This window comes from Apiospora aurea (genome assembly GCF_038362705.1).
Source record: "Apiospora aurea strain CBS 24483 chromosome Unknown utg000002l_segment0_segment0, whole genome shotgun sequence".
NCBI classification, from domain to species: Eukaryota; Fungi; Ascomycota; class Sordariomycetes; order Amphisphaeriales; family Apiosporaceae; genus Apiospora; species Apiospora aurea.
In genome coordinates this window covers 3877615-3897172 of record NW_027117389.1, presented here as the reverse complement: position 1 = coordinate 3897172, position 19558 = coordinate 3877615, and the positions used below count along the sequence as shown (strand labels likewise).

At 52.8% G+C, this 19558-nt stretch overlaps 5 protein-coding genes across 5 annotated transcripts; 4 read left to right on the top strand and 1 right to left on the bottom strand.

The window, feature by feature from the left end:
- Nucleotides 1-340: 340 nt before the first annotated feature.
- Nucleotides 341-2182, top strand: PG986_003571 (uncharacterized protein; the record flags this gene model as incomplete). The annotated part of the gene is made up of 1 exon (XM_066839793.1): nucleotides 341-2182. One exon carries the CDS (start codon nucleotides 341-343, stop codon nucleotides 2180-2182), a length of 1842 nt encoding a protein of 613 aa, XP_066704857.1.
- A 1502-nt stretch (nucleotides 2183-3684) lies between these two features.
- Nucleotides 3685-4812, bottom strand: PG986_003570 (uncharacterized protein; the record flags this gene model as incomplete). The annotated part of the gene is made up of 3 exons (XM_066839792.1): nucleotides 3685-3842; nucleotides 3893-4070; nucleotides 4582-4812. 3 exons carry the CDS (start codon nucleotides 4810-4812, stop codon nucleotides 3685-3687), a joined length of 567 nt encoding a protein of 188 aa, XP_066704856.1.
- A 5124-nt stretch (nucleotides 4813-9936) lies between these two features.
- On the top strand, nucleotides 9937-10859 carry PG986_003569 (uncharacterized protein; the record flags this gene model as incomplete). The annotated part of the gene is made up of 2 exons (XM_066839791.1): nucleotides 9937-10298; nucleotides 10364-10859. 2 exons carry the CDS (start codon nucleotides 9937-9939, stop codon nucleotides 10857-10859), a joined length of 858 nt encoding a protein of 285 aa, XP_066704855.1.
- Nucleotides 10860-13883: 3024 nt separating this feature from the next.
- Nucleotides 13884-14495, top strand: PG986_003568 (26S proteasome regulatory subunit N7; the record flags this gene model as incomplete). Its single annotated transcript, XM_066839790.1, has 2 exons — nucleotides 13884-14141; nucleotides 14229-14495. The coding sequence occupies 2 exons, from the start codon at nucleotides 13884-13886 to the stop codon at nucleotides 14493-14495; spliced, it is 525 nt and encodes a 174-aa protein (XP_066704854.1).
- Nucleotides 14496-16455: 1960 nt separating this feature from the next.
- PG986_003567 (uncharacterized protein) lies at nucleotides 16456-19431 on the top strand (the record flags this gene model as incomplete). The annotated part of the gene is made up of 7 exons (XM_066839789.1): nucleotides 16456-16530; nucleotides 16598-16651; nucleotides 16707-16804; nucleotides 16861-18044; nucleotides 18105-18490; nucleotides 18554-18575; nucleotides 18626-19431. The coding sequence occupies 7 exons, from the start codon at nucleotides 16456-16458 to the stop codon at nucleotides 19429-19431; spliced, it is 2625 nt and encodes an 874-aa protein (XP_066704853.1).
- Nucleotides 19432-19558: the final 127 nt, after the last annotated feature.

The window sequence follows — 19558 nt, the reverse complement described above, 5'->3', positions numbered from 1 at the left end:
CCCCAATTTCCACCACCACCACCCACCCGGTATCTTCCCTTCTGGTCACGATCAGAGGACACGCGATCAACACCTACCCTACAGCCCGCGTCGACGGCGAGACCTATACATCCCTACAAGCGAACACTGTTTTCCTACATTCAACACCATTCGATAGCCTGGTGCTTTTGGACGGCCCGACGAACTTGTCGCTACTTCGTTTCGGCCTTGCCGGATTCCCGACCAACGCAAACGGCAATTCAACGTCCCTCGTTTTCCCGTTCCTCCACCCCCTCCTCAACAATCAAATCCTCGAGCGTGTTATGCGCAGCGGCTCGACTCAACTGTGCAACTGGCGAAGATGATGGAAGGGCTACGGAGTGAAGTGCCACTCACCGCACCAAACACCAACAATGCATTCGAGGTGCAGTCTAGGGGGTTGCATGCGCCGCGGGACACCTACATGAAGCGAGAGATGGCCGTCGATGGCAGTGACGAGGAGAGAGTTGGCGAGATGGACGCGGAAGGCACGGCTACAGTCGAGTTGGCCGCCATAATGACGACGTCTTCCACTCCGGTCAGTCCTGGCCCTTCCAGTCCGCCTCTGGACCAGCCAAAGCCCCAAGACTTCGTGCCGCCCACGCGACCGAGCAGCACGCCGTTTCCCAACGCCCAACAGGGGCAGACCGATATCCGGTGCTTGACGTGCCAATCAGACAGCCCCGAACTCGACGAGTCCATGATCATGAGCCCGGTTGCCACGTCAACCACCGACCAGCAGCCGAGAATGACATTGGACCAACTGCCGGCGGAAATCCATGAGTGTATCATGGATCATCTTTTCGGATACCGAGTCTCGACGGCCTCTCCCAGTTCTCTTAGCATACCTAGTGTGAACGCCCGAAGTTGGAACACCGCATTGCGACATTCGCGCAGGAAGGAGTTGTCAAATCTTGCCCTGGTCATGCCTGCTTGGCGCTGGACAGTGCAGCAACGCTTGTACCGACACATCAAACTCAAGGCCACAGTACAGGGCTGCAACGAAGTCATGAGCTTCTTCACAGAGCATCCCCATCTCCGGGACTATGTGAAGCATATTGAAATTTGGTTCCCCGTCTTTGAGCCCAAGCCTGGTTCGGTTTTCGCATCCAATTCGGCCCTCGCCCTTCCCACCGTATCTCCTGAGGGCATATCAAGCGCTCAGTACGGCCTGCCCTCCGACAACGCGTGCTTGGAGGAGGTCTTCTATCTTGTGAGCACCACTCTGCCAGAAGTACGTGTCATGACTTTGGAAGGCGGCGAGAGAAAGAAAGCACCGAGAGTCAAGTTCTCGCTACCATCAACAAGCTGGCAATCCAGAGAGTTGCCCGTAGTCGACACCATCCAGACTCTGATCATCAAGAGTCAGTGGAACATAATTCGGCACTACAAGGACTGGGAGTTCATCTCGAACGCCCTACCAAACCTTGAGGAGTGGCATGGCACCTACGCGAAACCGAAGTCCAAGAGCTACCTTAGTATGGCCGGCATTCTGGAGATTCTGCACCCCAAGATCACCAAGCTCAACCTCAATCTGGAAGCAGACTACCGCAGAGAGATGACTTGCCCGCCCTACTACCTGAAAGTATGCGAGCAGCTTCACTGGTGTGAGAAATTGGCCAAGGCCGCGAGCAACCTGGAGCATATTTCCTACACAGGACGCGTCTGCCACAGCTTCTTTGATACACTTGCTAAATGCTCGAATCCACGAGACACCCGTCTGAAGACCGTCGATATCACGGTAAAGAACTGCTGCCGGCAGAACGCACAGTGGAACGAGTCCGGCTCTGGCATCACCGACATGCATTTCATCGGGGCCTTTGAGAACCTCGTTCTCGGTGGAATCAGAGCATTGGAACGTCTCAAATCGGTAAACCTCCTGCGTATTCGCTACGTTGATCTGGATTCGCCGGTGCCGCCGCTCAACCCCTACTTTATCGTCAAGGACGGGTGGGTTTCTGGCGTTTGGAGCGATAACATCGTGGCTGAGCTCAACCGCGTCCGTCCCGATGCACGATTCGAGGCTATGGCTGAAAGTTTCGGCGAAGTTGGATACAATAAGGAAGGTCGACTCGTCATCAGCCCCGACTTCCCCAAGTCTCGCGTTCTCTCGCTCAAGCTCGCAAACTACGCCATGCTGTCCGGAGGCATCACTATAGTGTAGTGATACTCCCTCCCAAATGTTGGACTCTGGACCAGGCCTTAACCTGCCGGAGTACGTCCTCCCAGGAACAGCGGCTCCTCTGGATTTCCCCAACATCAGCAACGATTATATGATTATGACAATACTTTGGAACATTGTTTTTCTGAGCGATCCATGGTTCCCCCCATTTCTACACTTGAGAGATGGGAGATCTGTAGGATGAACTCCACACTCTACATATGGCGTTCGTTGCCAAAGCATATGTGGATGTGTGTGCGCGTTTTGCTTTTTGGGGCGTTTAGACGGAAAGGTACTCTGATCTTTTTGTCATGCGCAAGATACCCCCTCGGCGAGGGTGACCTAATACATAGGGATGGAGTTCTGTAGTTATCATTGTGTATCATCATCATCAACATTAGGCATTAATGAGCGGTGTTAGGAACGTGGGGAAGCGAAGGCGACAACGAACAAGAAGACAAAAAAACGACACTTCGCCCCAAAATGTTGGTATCTATTTTTTTTATCTCCCTCTCCTTTCGTCACTTCGCATAGCGGCTTGGTCGGTCATTCATGGAACTTGGCGACGCATCTAAATCGGTTTTCTAAAAGGGGGTGGCCGAGTCTTCGATGCAGCAGCTCTTCTAGTCGATCAATCAAAAAAAAAAGATATTTGCTACTGCTTTCTTCTTCCCTCTGTGTGCATCGTGTCCAATATCTGCCTGCGTATTTGAGTGACATGCTACTGTTAATTGTAAGGGTATGCGCATTGTCTCATCGACTGGTTCAAGGGATCCTCCTGATGCAATTTCTTCCTAAAGCCAGGGTCTCTTGCTGGTGAGAGTATCGATTATGTCTCGATTCTTACACCCGACGTATCCTTGCGTTTACGGGTAAGTTTTCTTTGTATCCCTTCGTATAAAGGGGCTTTGCACGGAGTAAATACGCATGGCAGGCTCGTGAAATGAAGGGGGCTATACCATATGTTGTCAAACTACCATGTATCTTAGTAGGTATTGTGTCGCTGCCCGTGAGAAGTCAAGTAAATGTATGAGCCGGTCATGGAATAAACAGCCCTTCACTCGGTGCGGTTAACCTTCCAATATAGTTTGTCTTGGGACTACAGAGTACCCTTCTATCATGTAATGACCTCCAGCTGTTACGCATCGCAAGATGATTTACATGCTGATTGCCGCGATTTTCTTCCCTTGGATTGCACATTGCATCTCTTATCTTCTTTCCTCTTTAGCCAATCGGTGAGAAGTTGCCCCCCACACGAGTATGCACCACTCAGAGGGGAAGGCGCGGCAAACAAGGCTGTGGTGACCTGAGCCGAAGTCGTAAGCCAGGGTGAGATTACCAGACCACTTGTGACCTCTATCAGATTTACTCATCAGCCCCAAGGGAGCTTCGCAGTAGCTTGACCACCTAACTATCTAACTACCCATCTCCCTACAGATCCAATGCCAAGTTCAAGTATGATGATCGAAGGAGAACAAATATATTCTTGGAATGTGTTGTGCACGTTAACTGACAAGGCTGGTGGCGCAGGGCTCAGCCGGCTCGTGAAGTCGTCCAGAAAATTGTTTGGCAGAAAGCACGACAACACAGCCAAGTCGAACTTCGAAGACCGACTCCAACCAGCCGAACTTGATGAGTTGACCGATCAAGGTACATATCAAGGCTGTGGTCTCCGGAGTGGATATATAGGTTGAGCTGACAGCGTAAACGTACCAGTGTCTTCACCTGGCTTTGCCAGGACGATGCTAAGACCAAGCATGCACAGATCCAGTCCATGGCCGATATTTACAGCAATGCGTACCTTAACATCGTCGCTGCGGACGAGTGGGACGCCAACCATGGTCTTCGCGGTATAGAGGGCGTCACGAAGCCTCGCAGTCTGAGCCCTTACCTGTCCACATCCCAGTACGTCGACCTTACAGATATACACAACTCGATCTGGGTAAGTCAAGTCTCGCTGCTACTGTTCTCTCACGATACGGTGTGATCGTCGCGGGTAATGATGACAATGCTTATAGTCGATCTTCTTGTAGTCATCCCGAGGTTGGACATTCCAAGAAGACATGTTCTCAAGGCGGAAGCTACTACTCCAATACCAATGGGTGAGGTGGGAGTGTCGTCGCGAAGAATGGCACGAATCCACGGGCGTCAGCGGTCGCACCCCGGGGAGGGGCCCTCCCCCAGAAAGGCAGCGGCGGAATCCAAAGGTGAACGCGATGATATCGAAAGACCTCCCAAAGAATGAGGCGTTGATGAAGTATTTCAACGTAGTATCTGCTTATGTGAGTGTACCCCGCTGGCCCCTAAATAAGGAACGATGAACAGAGGATGCAGAGCAGGCATCTTTGACACCCACCAGCTAATCTTGCATCATCGCTAAGAACATACGTAACTTAACGTACCCAGAAGATGGTCTTCAGGCATACCTTGGAACCATAGGCCAGATGTCCGGCGTCTTTCCCGAGGGATTCTTCTGGGGCCTGCCCATCTCTTGCTTCCATACCGCCCTCCTGTGGCAACCGCGCGAGACGCTCAAGAGGCGACACCCACGGGCGGCCTCGACAGATACGCAGAAGCTTCCGAGCTGGTCTTGGGTGGGATGGCAGGGCGGCATCGAATGCTTCGAGTACCATCTGCCCCCTTCCAGAGGTCGGACCCTCAAGCCGCTGTGTCTATGGGAAATCATGGACCAGAGCCAAGTGAGACGCCCGCTTTCCGCCGGCGACGAACTGACCGCCGCAGAAACCTATACGAGCCTCCATCATGAGACTCCGTTTCTCTACACGTACGCCCCAGTAGTCCGAGCATGCCACGCGAATCCGGCCGAGGAGACGACTACCTCTAGCTGGGGGCTGAGTAACTACCTCCGCGAAAAGAGGTACGGAGAATCTTTTAACGGGGCGAATTGCGATCTCGTCTGGATTTTTTCTTCTTCGGACCAGAGTGACTCGACCGCCACATGCGGTGTCATGGCATTGTCGCCCGGCTTGCGTCGCCGTTCAGACCTTAGGGAAGAATGTGAGTTTTTTTTAGTTTTTTTTGGCGATTTCCACCTGCAACGAATGGAAGGTGCCATCTGAAGATTCGCTACGCTACAACTTTTGGTATTACAATGTAATCTGGATCGAGAGAAAAGACGGCGTGGTTTATCGGAAAGGGTTGGGTATGATCCTCGTTGAAGCCTGGGATGCCCTAAACCCAAAGAGTGAAGAGATAGTCTTGGGTTAGAGCTCGACATGGCGGTCTATTGGTTAGTAATTATTTAAATCACATACCTTCAGCATGTCGAGTCGCATATGATTCTATGTCAAGAAAACGGCAACACGCAGGCGGTATACCGCGGCTTCTAGAGGTTCCTATCGCTCTTCGCAATCACTCGAAAGCAGTGAGGGCTTCGGACCGCCTAGCATCCATTGCGAATGGCTCACTAGTGCGGTGCAGACGTGGCAGCCACCAACAGTCTGCAGGCGCCATGTTTTCTTGCATAAAATCGGCGATAGGCTGAACGATTCGGCAGCCAAGGATCGCGCCGCCATTGCCGCCATCGCCTGTGTCCGGCGAGCGCCTCAAAACTTGCCCAACGCCCTCAAAGACGCCTGCCGCGCGTGTTGAAAAACGCCAACAGCAACCCCTACTAACGAAACTGATGTCCAGAAAAAGGCCCTTGCTTGAATGGAAAGAACATCAGGTAGAAAGACCCTCGATTTTGCTGCAGACAAGGCAAGATAGAATGGCCATTTCCCAAGGGTCGCGCGCACTTGCTCGCAGGCATATACGACCACGAAACGAAGACTATCGAGTTGTAACACCGCCGGGTAAACGGGTAAATGCCCCAGGGAGGTGTCGGCCCGTGTCAAATCTCGAAAAAGGAGACCAATCGGCGACTTCCCCTCAGTCGGGGGGTTGGACCCGAAGCAGTTTAACCAAGGGTTTTGATACCCGAAATTGCTGAATCGTATATCGAGCCCGGTCAGCAATGTCAACAATGACCAACTGTCAAGTTACACGGCGACAAGAATGAACCAAAAAGGGGTTTACACTGCGTCGGGGCTCAGGCCAACAAACCACTGTCTCAGGCCAAGCAGGTTCACGCTATGGCCCGGGAGAGCAGGGAAAGCGGCCAATGGTAAGACGGCGTGGGGTGACTGTTGACAGTTTTGAGATACCTGCCAGATCCAGGCAATCTCCGGGTGGGAAACGAATGGGGGACCATCTCACGACCATGCGGTTGTTGGTGCTCAATACCCCCGGCCGCTGGCATCTGGGGGAGGGAGTGGGAAGTGGAAGATGCTCTATAATAACGCGTATCCCCCGGATTTTTCAGGTAAGGCTTTCATCTCCCCTGCCCACACATACCCTGCTGACAGGCCCAGTGGCTTCTTGGCCCTGTCCATTGCCAATGTATATTCGGTGACAGGGCTAAGCCATGGCATTGTCATATCGTATGATTAACATTGTCCTGGGCTGCGGGGCCCCGCGGAGTCATCGTAACTGTCAGTCTTGGAGATGCTACGTCTTGTGAATGAAGACATACATACATACATCACGTAGCTATGCAAGGGTACAATACATATGGCACGCCGATCAAGGGCTGCGTGCGCTCCGGGCGTAAGGACAAAACCAAATGGAAACTATTGGTTGGAGAAGGAACCACCAAGATCTCCTATGACGACGATAGCTCTCTATATGCATTTTAGTAGTGCTGATAGTAGGTCAAGGGATTGTCGGTCTCTGAAGTGGACGCGGTGGGCGAGCTGGAGAGAAGCACAATGACAACATTCTGGAAGGCTTGTACGGAGTTATGTAAAGAGGGAACAGGAGGGAGGCGCCCACTCCCCACCGATCCCCCGCACATCTCGCAGCATTCATGCGCGTGTACATGCGGTGCTCAGAACGCCAGCGACCGCCGCGGGTCCCACTGAATGGTCAGGAGATGGGCAACCACTGTGCTGCTATTATTCATGGATTGTGCTGCTGCGTAGCAGCATCTAAAGTAGTGTATTGTACGATGAAACCCACCGTTCCAGTTTGTCGGATGAGAGGAAACCCTTGATAACCTCTGGTTACGCGTTCATTCAGCAGATGGTGATCGGAGCCTCGGCACCCCCGTGTGAGGCACGTCGCACTTAGGTACATAGCATAGTAGCTCATCAGCCGCAGCCTCAGAAGAGCGCCTACCTACATGTATCCAACGCGGATGATGCTAGAGCCCCCCGAATCCATGCGTATCGTCGACGTCGCTGTTTTCGGGGAGGGGGGGTTTCGAAGCTCGTGACCGTTGATGATTGTTGCGGGTACACTCTCTATTGGCTGTGAGAGAAGGGGGAAAAAGGCAGAAGTGCCGAAGTCTGACGCCGAGGCGGGTGACCCGGACGGCCTGGACAACTAGGTTAACACATAGTCGACACATGGTGGTTTTGCTTGGTCGCTGGAGAAGCTGCCCGGTGCCAATTGGAAATCCCCATTGGCTCGCCTCAATCAAGGAATCCTTCTATCGATCGCGTACGCCCGGATCTGGTGTGATTCAGCTTACTGGATTCCTTCATCCTTGCAGCCGAGGTACCAATTCTCATCGCTTTCCTACATACGTGTATGTACAGTAGCAATGCAAGACTGGACTTACATATGAGCTTCTTTGGAGCTGATGCTAGCACCGGCTGTGACTTCAGAGTTTCGAATCCGTTCCGTGATACAGATACCGCTGCAGTTAATCTCGATATATTCTGCCGCAATAGACAAGGAACCACCGCAGGTTGTATATCTCAATAAAACGCGCCTGGCCCATGCTTGCATCTGACCAATCTCAAAGCAAGTACTGGCCTGTTGTTGGTGGCTTACTGGCTCATTGGCTTACTGGGCAAGCTGGGGTGACATGGCGCGGAACGTCTGGAAGAACAGAAAACCCCCCAACCCCAAGCAAAGCCAAGCCCAATCCCACATTGTCTAATCCTGGCCACGCGTGACGGTGGTGTGGAGCCCCTCTTTTTCCTTTTATGTTTCCGCGAGACGACAGGAGATTGAACAAAAGAGAACATGGGGAAGCATGGAAGACCTTCCAACATTGGGCTTGGCCATGCGCCTTTCCCCAGACCAAGCCATCCTGCCATCATTCTATGCTGAAACGATTCCGAAAGTTCAGACGCCTACGGGTCCATGCTTCAACTGACTAGCAGAGAGCCCTGGGGCATCCATTCTCGAGGAATGCATTCCGCGTGGCCTAATTTTTTCTTCTTCTCCCCAAGTACAGTAGCATGCTGCCAGCTAAGAGAAATCGTTTACATGCTACCGGTCAGAGCCTTGCCAATCACCGGGTATCGATCGGCTCAAGGCCTGAGTCCTGTACCCGACCTAAGCACCAGAACATCATGAAGCGAGCAGCAAGGGCGGAACGCAGCGGCCAAGACGGTCAGTTCGGGCGGAGAGACGGAACTGCCATCTGCAGAGAGGCAGCAGGCAGCTTGGCAGGAAGACGGGGACCTCGCTGCTGTTGCCAGAAATGATAGCCTCTTCTTTTTAGGTTTTGCGGGCACTTGCTGCACTTGCTGCTTGCCTTCTGCACAGCGGCGGGCCTGTCTCCAGTCTGCCAGTTTACTGGGCCCCAAGGCCCTTACAGTACTGTACTGCATACTTACTCCGTACAGTTTCTCAACATTCCAGTTAAGTAGGGCAGTCGGCGAAGAAGGAACACGCTGGTTGCTGGGCTGCGAATATGCTTAATCACCCTCCATCTGCTACTACCACTAGCATGGGCAGATCAGCTCGAGTCGGTGAAAAAGAAATTCCCCAGTCGGCCTGGCTCAGGCGGTGGGTTTCTATTTGGCCGCACTGAACACGAACGTGCAGAGTCTGGTTCGTCCGGTCGGCCGGGGTAAAGAAGGCACGACCCTGAGGAGTACCTGACCATTACAACCAGCTTGCCTAGCAAGCCTAGGCGGCTCCATCATGACGCGGTAGATTCCCTCCGCGTTGGGGCGCTATCCACGCTGGCGCCGGGCGGTACCTGCTAAGTCCCTTAGAGGTATCCAGCGTCTCATTTGCCCTCTGTCGCTAATGGGAATATTTTTTGATATCGCCTAGTCGCATGGGTATCAGGGTATCCTCCTTGGTAAGGAGAGGCCACATCCTCATCCTCTTACGCACAAGTGACAAATTAGATGCAATGGTGCTTGCCGTTGCTTGCAGCTCTTGACCCTTTTGGTCAAGCGCCAGCTGTTCTCACCAAATCATGCTGTGCGACATGCTGCCGGCTTCCCTACCCTCCATTTTAGCCATACAGGCTTCACGTACCTAGCGTACCTACACTCCAGCGAGGTAGGGGCATGTACTTAGGCGAAGGCCTTTCCTAGCCCTTGTATCCGATATCTGACCAGGTCTCCACACATCCTGAAAATAACGTGAGAATCTGTGAGGGAGACACGGAGACGGGCCAATTGATCAACAACAATCTTGTACTTTCCTGTCCCCTGGTCTGGTCTCACTTGGATTGGGTCTTGGTCCTCCCCGGTGGGTTCCTTCTCCGCATGCTACCACGGCGTGAAGCCCCTCCGCACCAGATACATATCTGACTTATACATATATTACCCCAGGTCCCTGGCTACTCCCGGGACGCTCTTGTCTTTCCTTTTACTTCTTTTCATTCTGACTCGGTAGAAAGACACAACCTCAACCTTCTAGAAGAGCTTCAGAAGGAACTTGCTCGGCTTTAGAGGCTTTGTTTTTATTCTCTCCCAAAAGGGCATAAGGAGGAACAAGTCACAATGGCGACGGATCAGCATACAGCTGACATCGAAAAGACCACCACCTCGGGGTCTGAGGCGCATCCCAATGGCGCCCACCCACACCAGCGTTTCGACTACCACAACCCTATGGCGCACATCCACACACGGGACAATGAGGGGAGACTCGCTGCCTTCGGTGGTGAGTTCCAGCCTGGTCTGTACCGTCCGGTCGAGAACCGCAAGTTCGCCAACCCTGCGCCCTTGGGCCTGTCCGCTTTCGCCCTGACCACGTTCGTCCTGTCTTTGATCAACGTGGGCGCCCGTGATGTCACGGAACCCAATGTCATCATCTCTCTAGCGTTCGGCTATGGTGGTCTAGTGCAGCTGCTGGCCGGCATGTGGTAAGTTGACACTCATGTTGGATCTAGTATCTCGTCAATAATTGGTTACTAATCGCGTCACACAGGGAAATGGCCGTTGGTAACACGTTTGGTGCTACTGCTCTGTCCTCGTACGGAGGATTCTGGATTTCGTTCGCCATCCTGCTTACACCGGGTTTCGCCTCCTTGTCACCATATACCGAAGAGGGTATTGCACCATCGCAAGAGCCCTCCGTGATCGGATTCTTCCTGGCTGGCTGGTTCATCTTCACCACCATCCTGCTCCTCTGTACCCTGCGATCGACCGTCATGTTCTTCGCTCTGTTCTTCACGCTCGATTTGGCCTTCCTGATGCTGTTCTGCCACTACCTGGCCACCGCCAACGGAGCTATGGATGCGAGCAAGGCCCTGCAGAAAGCTGGTGGCGTTTTCGGACTTCTAGCGGCCTTCGTCGCCTGGTACAATGCCTTCGCTGGTATTGCTGACTCCAGCAACTCGTTCTTCCTCATCCCCGTCTTCCACTTCCCCTGGTCCGAGAAGGGCCGTCAGGCTCGTGGCAAGTCTCCCCGGGAGACCGTCTAAGGGCTTGTGTGCGATCTACACAATTCGAAGTTTTACACGTTTATACAATGAGATATACATGTACGTTTGTGCAGGGATGGTTTTGATTTTGAAGCATGAGCGTGCCTACTTTTGCTCATGACGATGACGACGCTGGCATATTGGGCTGGCAAGGATGTATGTACGGGGAAGTCACGATCGATACCTTGATGGAAGCGCAATAATGATACCAGCGACGGGAGCAAATGGGAGGAAGGTGGTCATTTCCAAATAGCAACTGATAATTTAATCACTTTACTCAATTGGCCACGGTGTGCCAATTGATGGAGCTCCATTCACCCACTCGCCCGCTTAATGTGTCACACCTCATCGCTCTGCGCTTGACAGATACGTCTTGAACGACACTCATGGGACTGGCAACCGAGCCCAGCTCCGACACACGTCGATGATGAGCGGCAACCACTGCCGGTTCAATAACCGCCCTGGTTGTTTTAGCTGGCCACTATTTCGCTGGGCGTAGCTGGGCAGAGCTGTCAGGCAAAGTGTCTCCCACCTTTGGAATGAACGGCACTACGCTCGTCTAGCCCGCGCGTTAACACACCACTACCTTCCGACGCGGCGTTCCTCGCCAATGCTTGGCTGGCATGATCCTTAGGCCTTGCGCGCCATTCTTGGCTACCAAGCAACTGCCTGCGACGTATACGTCGGCCAAGGGGAAGGGGCTTATATCACGATTGTTGGGGGAAACATGGGATCAATTCTTGGGATTACGCTTTTATCGGCCAACCGGGGAGAAGAGGGAAGGATGTGTAGTCACGGCTCGGCGGTATTGGGCGTCGCATCGGCGGTGGGCATTGCGCGCTAGGCCAGGCGGGATTTTGCTATTTACGGCGGCGCCGTTATGTTATCCAACCAACAACGTTCGATTATGTTCTCTCGCCCAATGTCGGTCAATTGAAATCTGCTTGCTTCTAGATTGTGAGCAAACAGCCCACCGCCCCCAAACCGCGCCAGAAAAGCCACCCCCTGCTGTTGGCCGGGGTGGTCACGGCCGGCCAAATAATGGGGGGCGTGCGGGCGGGCAAAGTCGATGGTGGCTCTCGGTGATTATCACGGCCATATCCTGAACTCAGGGCTCCAGAATAAAGTCGTTGGCTCCGGTAGGTGCCGCGGCGTGGTACGGCGGTTGAGGGCCGCCCGCTGGGGGACATCGGAAGGCTCAACTGCGGCGTTGGATTTTTATGGGTTGATCTGGCCATTAACTGTGGGCAGGCAGCTCCCGCCTGTCTCTCTGTGCAATCGGGGCGACACCGTAGGTACCTATTTACTCACTCTTGAAGTCCAAGGTACGGTCCGCCGAATGATACAGCAGTGTTTCGATTCAGGGGGTTACTCGTCAAACTTTCTCTACTGCGATACATCTTATCACGCGCTCAGATATACAGACACGCACGCGTCGTAGTCAGAGCTTGCGGGACCACTCTCGGTTCGGTTGGTTTGGACTGGACTGCGCCTCTGCCATTCCTACACGTTTGTGTTTGTTTGCGATTTGTGTGTTTGTGTGATGCTATAGGCATGGATTCTTATGGGAGAGTAGAGGCACTGCCTGGTTGCTGCAAGGGTAAACGAAGAACAGCCTCGCAAGTGACGCAGAGCTCAGACAATGTTAATCAAAGGATATGCCGATGACCACAGAGGAGTTCAACCGCCAGACCGAAGGCACGACGTTGCGCACGCTCGTCCGTGAGAGGCCGAAAAGACGCATTTCAGTTCTATGCAAGGGAGACGGGTGGCCGTGGTGCTTGTGCTCATGCTCATGCTCATGCTCCCTGGCGTCCCCGGGACTTACACGGCCGGATACGCCTACTTACACATATTCATGGCGGTTGCTATTTTTGTACAAGGTTGATGGGATACGGGAATGGTTGCTGGATCACTACAAGTAGCCTTAGCTGGTAGACTTGTGAGTTACCTGAGCTCGACACTCGATGGCCACAGTACCATCAAACTTGGCCCTAACCTGCCTTTTGGTGATGTATGGCGAAGCATTTCAGCTGATCCGACACTGGGGTTGGTGCCAGGTCTGAACCACCACCGTTGATACATGATGCTTTCCAAAAAGACTCTCATTGATCTGGTCCTTCTGGTTACAGTAATCAAATAGACAGAATACCCAAGTTTGCAATTGTCTGGACAATTCTCACGTCGCAGTCACCATGAAGCAGCCAACCACGAGGGTAGTTGGTCATCGTATCACAAGAGTCGACCGATGAAGTACCATGTCCCGTAGATCAATGAGCCGCAAGATATTATCCATTTGATTAGATGAGGCTTCTCTATATGTATCACAAAGTAGTACAAGGAGCCGTCCAAATCGTCGATGGTACGACGTGACTCAAAGCCCCCCGGCAAATCGTGCAGACTCAAATATGGATTTGGAGGCGTGTCGCGATTATTTTGAGACGAAAAGCCGGAACAATATAGGTTTATGTAGAGACAGCAGAACAAAAGACATGAGTCCCGACATACTCATCCTTGACTCAGATTGACAGCGTAACGGTATCCCAAGCCGTCCTTTCTCATTTGGTAAGTGATATACTGTCAGGGCGGTGAGAGGTAACTTTGATTGAATTGAAGCTGGTTATTTACATCTCAAATATAAGAATGCAACATTCAAAGCATCTTCTTTCGATGTGCCCGTGTCGTGTTCGAAATGAAGTGAAGTTGAATCCATGAATTGAGCAGTCTCCTTGCCAGCTGCAACTCCCAGCTGCGCCAGCCGGCTAGAGCTTCACCAAGCCTTGACGGAGCTGCTCCGCAGAAACGCGGAAGCTCCAACAGGCAATCAATTGGAACGAATTGACACCCAAGCTGCCAAGCTGGAAGCACCCCACCAACGACAAGGTAGAACATGAATTATTAGAGCTGAACCTAGGTTACGCTGTCTGTTTCTTCAATCCCCAATTCGCAATTGTCTTGCACCCACCCAAGACAAATCAGTCCTTGTCTCCGATCATACATACATAACTGTACACAATCGCAAACATGGCCGACGTTGAAATGGACATTGACGACGCGGGCGCCGTCGGCGGCGGCAGCCCGCCCCCGACCGCCGAGGCCAAGGTCGGCGACATGCAGACGCACTCCAAGGCGACGGCTGTGCGCTCCATTGAGGGCTGGATCATCATGGTGACCAACGTGCACGAGGAGGCCGACGAGGAGGCCGTCCAAGACAAGTTTGGCGACTACGGCGAGATCAAGAACCTGCACCTAAACCTCGACCGCCGCAGCGGTTACGTCAAGGTATGTTGTTGATGTCGCGCGACCCCCAGCAGGCCCAATCAAGTCTGGATGGATTGACTAACCTGCGGATTCTTTACTTTTCTATAGGGCTACGCTCTGATCGAGTACACGACGCTCCAAGAAGCCCGCGCCGCCATCGACGGCTGCCACCAGACCAAGCTGCTCGACCAGACCATCTACGTCGACTTCGCGTTCGTAAGGCCGCCGCCGGGCAAGGGTGGCGCTCGGGGAGGACGACAGTCGCACCGCGGTCGCGGCCGCAGCCGAAGCCGGAGTCCCGACCAAGGAAAGGGAGAGGATGCACCCGCACCAGCGGCCGCTGATGGCGGAGAGGACCAGCCAGCTGAGTCATGAGGGAGAAGAAAACTGAGAACAAGGACAAGGACAAGAAGCGCATGGCACGAATGAGCAAAGGATGGCCGGTATGATGTTTCTCCTTCGGGGGGATCTTGGGAGGGAAAGATATCCCGTTTCGGGCTCATGGTTTATCACATATACTGGATTAGCTAGGGTGACCAGAGGTCCGGAGGAAGACGTGAATCAAAGAGAAAGAGCTGGTCACGTTGACTGGTGCTCGCCGACGTGTCACCTCAATCAAAAGACATGTTGGCATGCGAAAATCGGCTACCAAGGTGAGCGAGACCACGGTGTTGCGAGTCATATGCTTATACTAACCAGTCAACAGGCCAAAGAATGCTAGACACCATGACATATATATATTTATCTTCGCAGCATAATCACTGTAACTGCGACACTATTCGTGAACGTCCCTATCAACGGAAGCTCTATACTAAAGCGTTGCTGCAATAGCCCCGAAAATTATATAGCGTCAAGCTACTCGCATAAGCAAGAACAGAGCAAATCATGAGTTTCGCATATGTTGACCGAGCGTACCGTCGTCGTTGGAAGGGCCCAAACCCGGCTGGCGTCCAAGCCAAGTAGGAGGGGTGTTACATTCAGCATACCGTCACTCCTCGGCTAGCGCGGGGTTTTCTGTCTCTCCTATGCGGTGACCTTGCGCGCTTAACTTCCTACTTAGGGAACATGTCGATATACTGAACCACCCGAGTGGCATTTCCTACCACCTCTGACTTGGGATGGGCCTCCGCGTAGTCGCATGCCCAGACCTCCGTACCGGTCACTCATTTCCAGCTGGGGTGTTGCCCTTAACAGAAGAGGACAGGGTGGTGTGGTTCGATATCTCGACGGGTATTCCGGTTACGTGCGATATGGCATACCGCATGGATGACTTGGTGCTTAGTCGCGACCAAATTGTCGAATAGAAGACCACTCTGAATGGGGCGGGCAACTCTTGAAGTGCCCATCGTTGACTCCTTCAACGGGGAAAGCCTCCGACAAACACGGCAAACCGACTCGATATACGGTCAGGACCCCTGTATTCCAGGTGGGCATAGCACACAGTTTCTGCTTGTTACCACTTGCACATGGAGTTGATGGCCTCAGAAAGCTCGGGACTTGAGTCTTTGTCAACAGATGTCAACCCATGCCCGTTCAAGCGCATCATCGCGGGCGATCTTGCAGCACTTTTCGATTTTCCGGTACACTGCCTTGCTTTCCGCTTCCTCAATTGTGAGCCAGGTCGCCAAACGCTAGTTCCCCCTGACCCCAAGTATGAGATAGGATCGCATATCAGGAATAGATGTTCGCGTATGAATCCCCGGGGTTTCAACGTAGCGATATTCAAACGGCGCATTTTGGTTGATTACTGCATTTGTGCTCCGTGGAAGTGCCTTTTTGAGCGTTGTCTGGATATCACTTCTTACTTTTGGTAGACTGCCCAGCCTAATGTGGTGGCCACTCATGGCTGACGCTCATCTTACCACGTTCATATTGGCGACAGCGGCTTTGAAATATCTTACCGAATTCGGCATTGATATGTATACGATGTCCGTGTGCTTGTTCAGTCAAGGAGAGCAGGATTGAATGTGACCATCCATCCGGACGGAGTACGTCAATCAATAGAGCATATCGCACAACAGTCATGCAACGACGAAGACGAAAGGAAATGGCATCGAGTGATACGAGACAGTGATACTCAACTCCGTATACCGGTTGAAACATCACTGACAGGTTCGAGTTCTGTTACATGGCGATGGGAGTGATACAGAAAGTGGAGGTTGGTAACAGTTGAAACGAGCCATGTTACGTCATTAGGCAACTAAGCTCAAACTACCACCAACACATGAACATGCCTGCTTCAACATTCCAACAACACCTTTTAATAGCACCAACCCACTTCAACGCGACGGCCTTCGTTGCAGTCAAGGCTGGATTTATCGCCAGATAAGTCAATATGGGGTCTTACAGCGAAGTATCTGGCCCTGCGGAGACTTTGGCCCAGGGAAGCCTCAACATGATGGAGAAGAAGGTTAGCTACAGCAGACGGTGACCCTGCGACACAGAATTCAGAGACGCTAACATCGCATTACATGTAGCCACAAGGCTCTGCATCACTTGCAGCAGTGGTATCGGCCTTTGTGCCTACTTGGGTGAGTCCACTCTCGACAAGATGACAGTGAGTGACTATCTGCTGATGAATCTCAGGCAACGGGGCTGTTTTTCGTTGCTATATTTGTCATGATTCGGCATCGGTATCGCAATATTTATATGCCACGTACGTTTATGGGCACCATACCAGAGAAGTGCGTCTTACATCCAACAAATATAGTCGTAGGAACGCTTTGCTAATATATCAAAGGAGCCGATCTCCCACCCCCAGCGGTGCTTGGTTTGACTGGGTGCACACGATGTGGGACGTCCCAGACAAGTTCGTCCTCTACCGCCAGTCGCTGGACTCGTACCTCTTCCTGCGCTTCCTGCGCACTGTCATCTTCATCTGCTTGATCGGCTGCGCCCTGACGTGGCCCATCTTGATGCCCGTCAATGCCACCGGCGGCGGCACGTCGACGCAGCTCGACAGCATCACCATCGGAAACGTCAAGGACAAGAAGCGGCTGTATGCCCACGCCCTAGTAGCCTGGGTCTTCTTCAGCTTCGTCATGTTCACTGTCGCTCGCGAAAGACTCTGGCTCATAGGGTTGCGGCAAGCCTGGACCCTGTCCAAAGCCAATGCTAACAGGCTTTCCTCACGTACTGTCTTATATTTGTCGGCACCGCGCGACGCGTTGGAGGACTCCAACATGCATCGCTTCTTTGGCGATGGGGCAGTGCGAATCTGGCCTGCAACCAAGACCGAGGCCCTAGAAAGCCTGGTAGCGTCTAGAAACTCCAAGATCGAACAGCTTGAAAGAGCTGAGATGTCACTGATCCGAAAGGCCGACGAGAAGGGACGAAGCATCGCCAAGCGCGATGGGACGGAGACGGTCAGTTTTAGCGAGTTGTCTGATGAGGCAAAGGCATCCGTCCGCCCAAAGAGACATCTCAAATCGGGCAAAAAGGTCGACAGTATACGCTGGCTCCGGGAACAAGTTCAAGAGACAGAGTCGGACATCGATGAGGCAAGGAACGCGCACGAGATAGGGCATCCACAGGGAGCTGCAGCGGTGTTCGTCGAATTCAAGACGCAAGCTGACGCCCAAAGAGCATCTCAACAAGTAGCCTCTGCCAACCTTCTGGCGCTAACCCCGAGGCACACGGACATTCCGCCGAGCGAGATCATTTGGAAGAACCTCACCATCCCACCGACTCGTCGAGCTTCGCAAGAGGGTCTTGCGGTCGCTATTGTCATCACCACTATCGTCTTCTGGTCAATTCCTAGCGGATTCGTTGGTCTCATATCCAACATTGGGTATCTTGCAGAAAACGTCGAGTGGCTCGGCTCCCTGAAAAGACTCCCCAAACCTGTGATTGGACTGTTATCCGGACTCCTACCCCCGTTGGTTACAAGTGCACTCAGCAAATACGTGCCTAACATTTTCCGATGTAAGCTGTGTAGACTGTCGAGACTGCAGGATGTAGCAGAATCAAGCTAACAAAGTGCAGACATCTTCAAATCTTTTGGCTCGCCAACAACCACTGTTAATGAGCTTAAGGTGCAGAAATGGTTCTACATCTTCCAAGTCACGCAGGTGTTCCTTGTGACTGCCGTTTTCTCTGGCGCTGCTACGGTGGCCTCACAGCTGCTCGATAAGTTGAAGGATCCGACATCTATCCCGACACTGCTGGCGCGGGAACTCCCGAAGTCGTCCAATTTCTACTTGACCTACTTCATTATTCAGGGCACAACAACAGCCGCCGATAACCTGCTCAACTACTCGGATCTCCTGACCTATCTAATTTACGACCGGCTTTTCGACAAGACTCCGAGACAAAAGTTTACTCGTTTTACCAGCATGAAAGGCATCGCTTGGGGCAAAGTGTTTCCGAAGGTAGATTGCTATATACATCATTCGTCTGCCTGAACTCTGCTAATCAATCCCTTGCCGGTGTAGTTTGCCAACTTTACTATCATTGGTGGGTTACCACGCTCTTCATGTTCTCAAACATCTGCTGACAGCTCTTAGCGATCGCGTATTCCTGCATCTCTCCCCTGGTTATGGGGTTCGCCGCAATTGGTCTCTCACTATATTATTTCTCCTACCGTTACAACCTTCTTTTCGTCATCCAGCCCAAGGTTGACACGAAGGGGCAGGCTTATACCCTGGCCCTGCAACATCTCTTGACCGGTGTGTACATAGCGGAGCTCGCCCTCATCGGTATCTTTGGCTTGAGACAAGCCACGGGCCCGTCTGTTCTGGTGGCAGTTCTTTTCATTGCCACCATTGCCTACAACGCTCTCATGAACAAATACCTCGCGCCGCTCGAGAAGTACCTGCCCGCCGATCTTGTCAGCAACGCTGATAGCAATGACGAGACCACGCCGCTCCTCTCGTCCGCAGAAGAAGGCCACGCCCAGTCGCACATCCAACGGCTCGGCGAGCGCGCTCATGTGTCGCCCAAGGTGGCGGAGCACGTCGTCGACCCCATCGCGCGGTTCTTCGAGCCGCGCATCTCGACGTCGTACCAAGCCCTGAAGCACTGGCTCAACGATGACGAATCCTCCGACGGCATCACGACCAGCGCACCTCCGGAGTATAGCGAGCAAGACCTCAGGAAGGCCTATCTCAATCCCGCGCTGACCAGCCCGACCCCCTTGATCTGGCTCGCAAAGGACCATATAGGGGCCACCGCGAACGAGATCAGGGAGAACGAAGGCAAGGGCCTTAAGGCCACGGATCAGGGCGCGTGGCTCGATGATAAGGGTAGAGTCCGATGGAGCGTGGATGATGTGGCAGAAGTACCCATCTGGAAAGAGAAAGTAACGTATTAGGGTATGGGCGTGGGCGTGCCGTATCAAGGACATACCGTTATACCACGGGGGTTTGTATTAGATCGTGTTAGTACCAATTATTACCTGTCTGAATATACGACGGCTAAAGAAGAGGTTCAAGATCAGA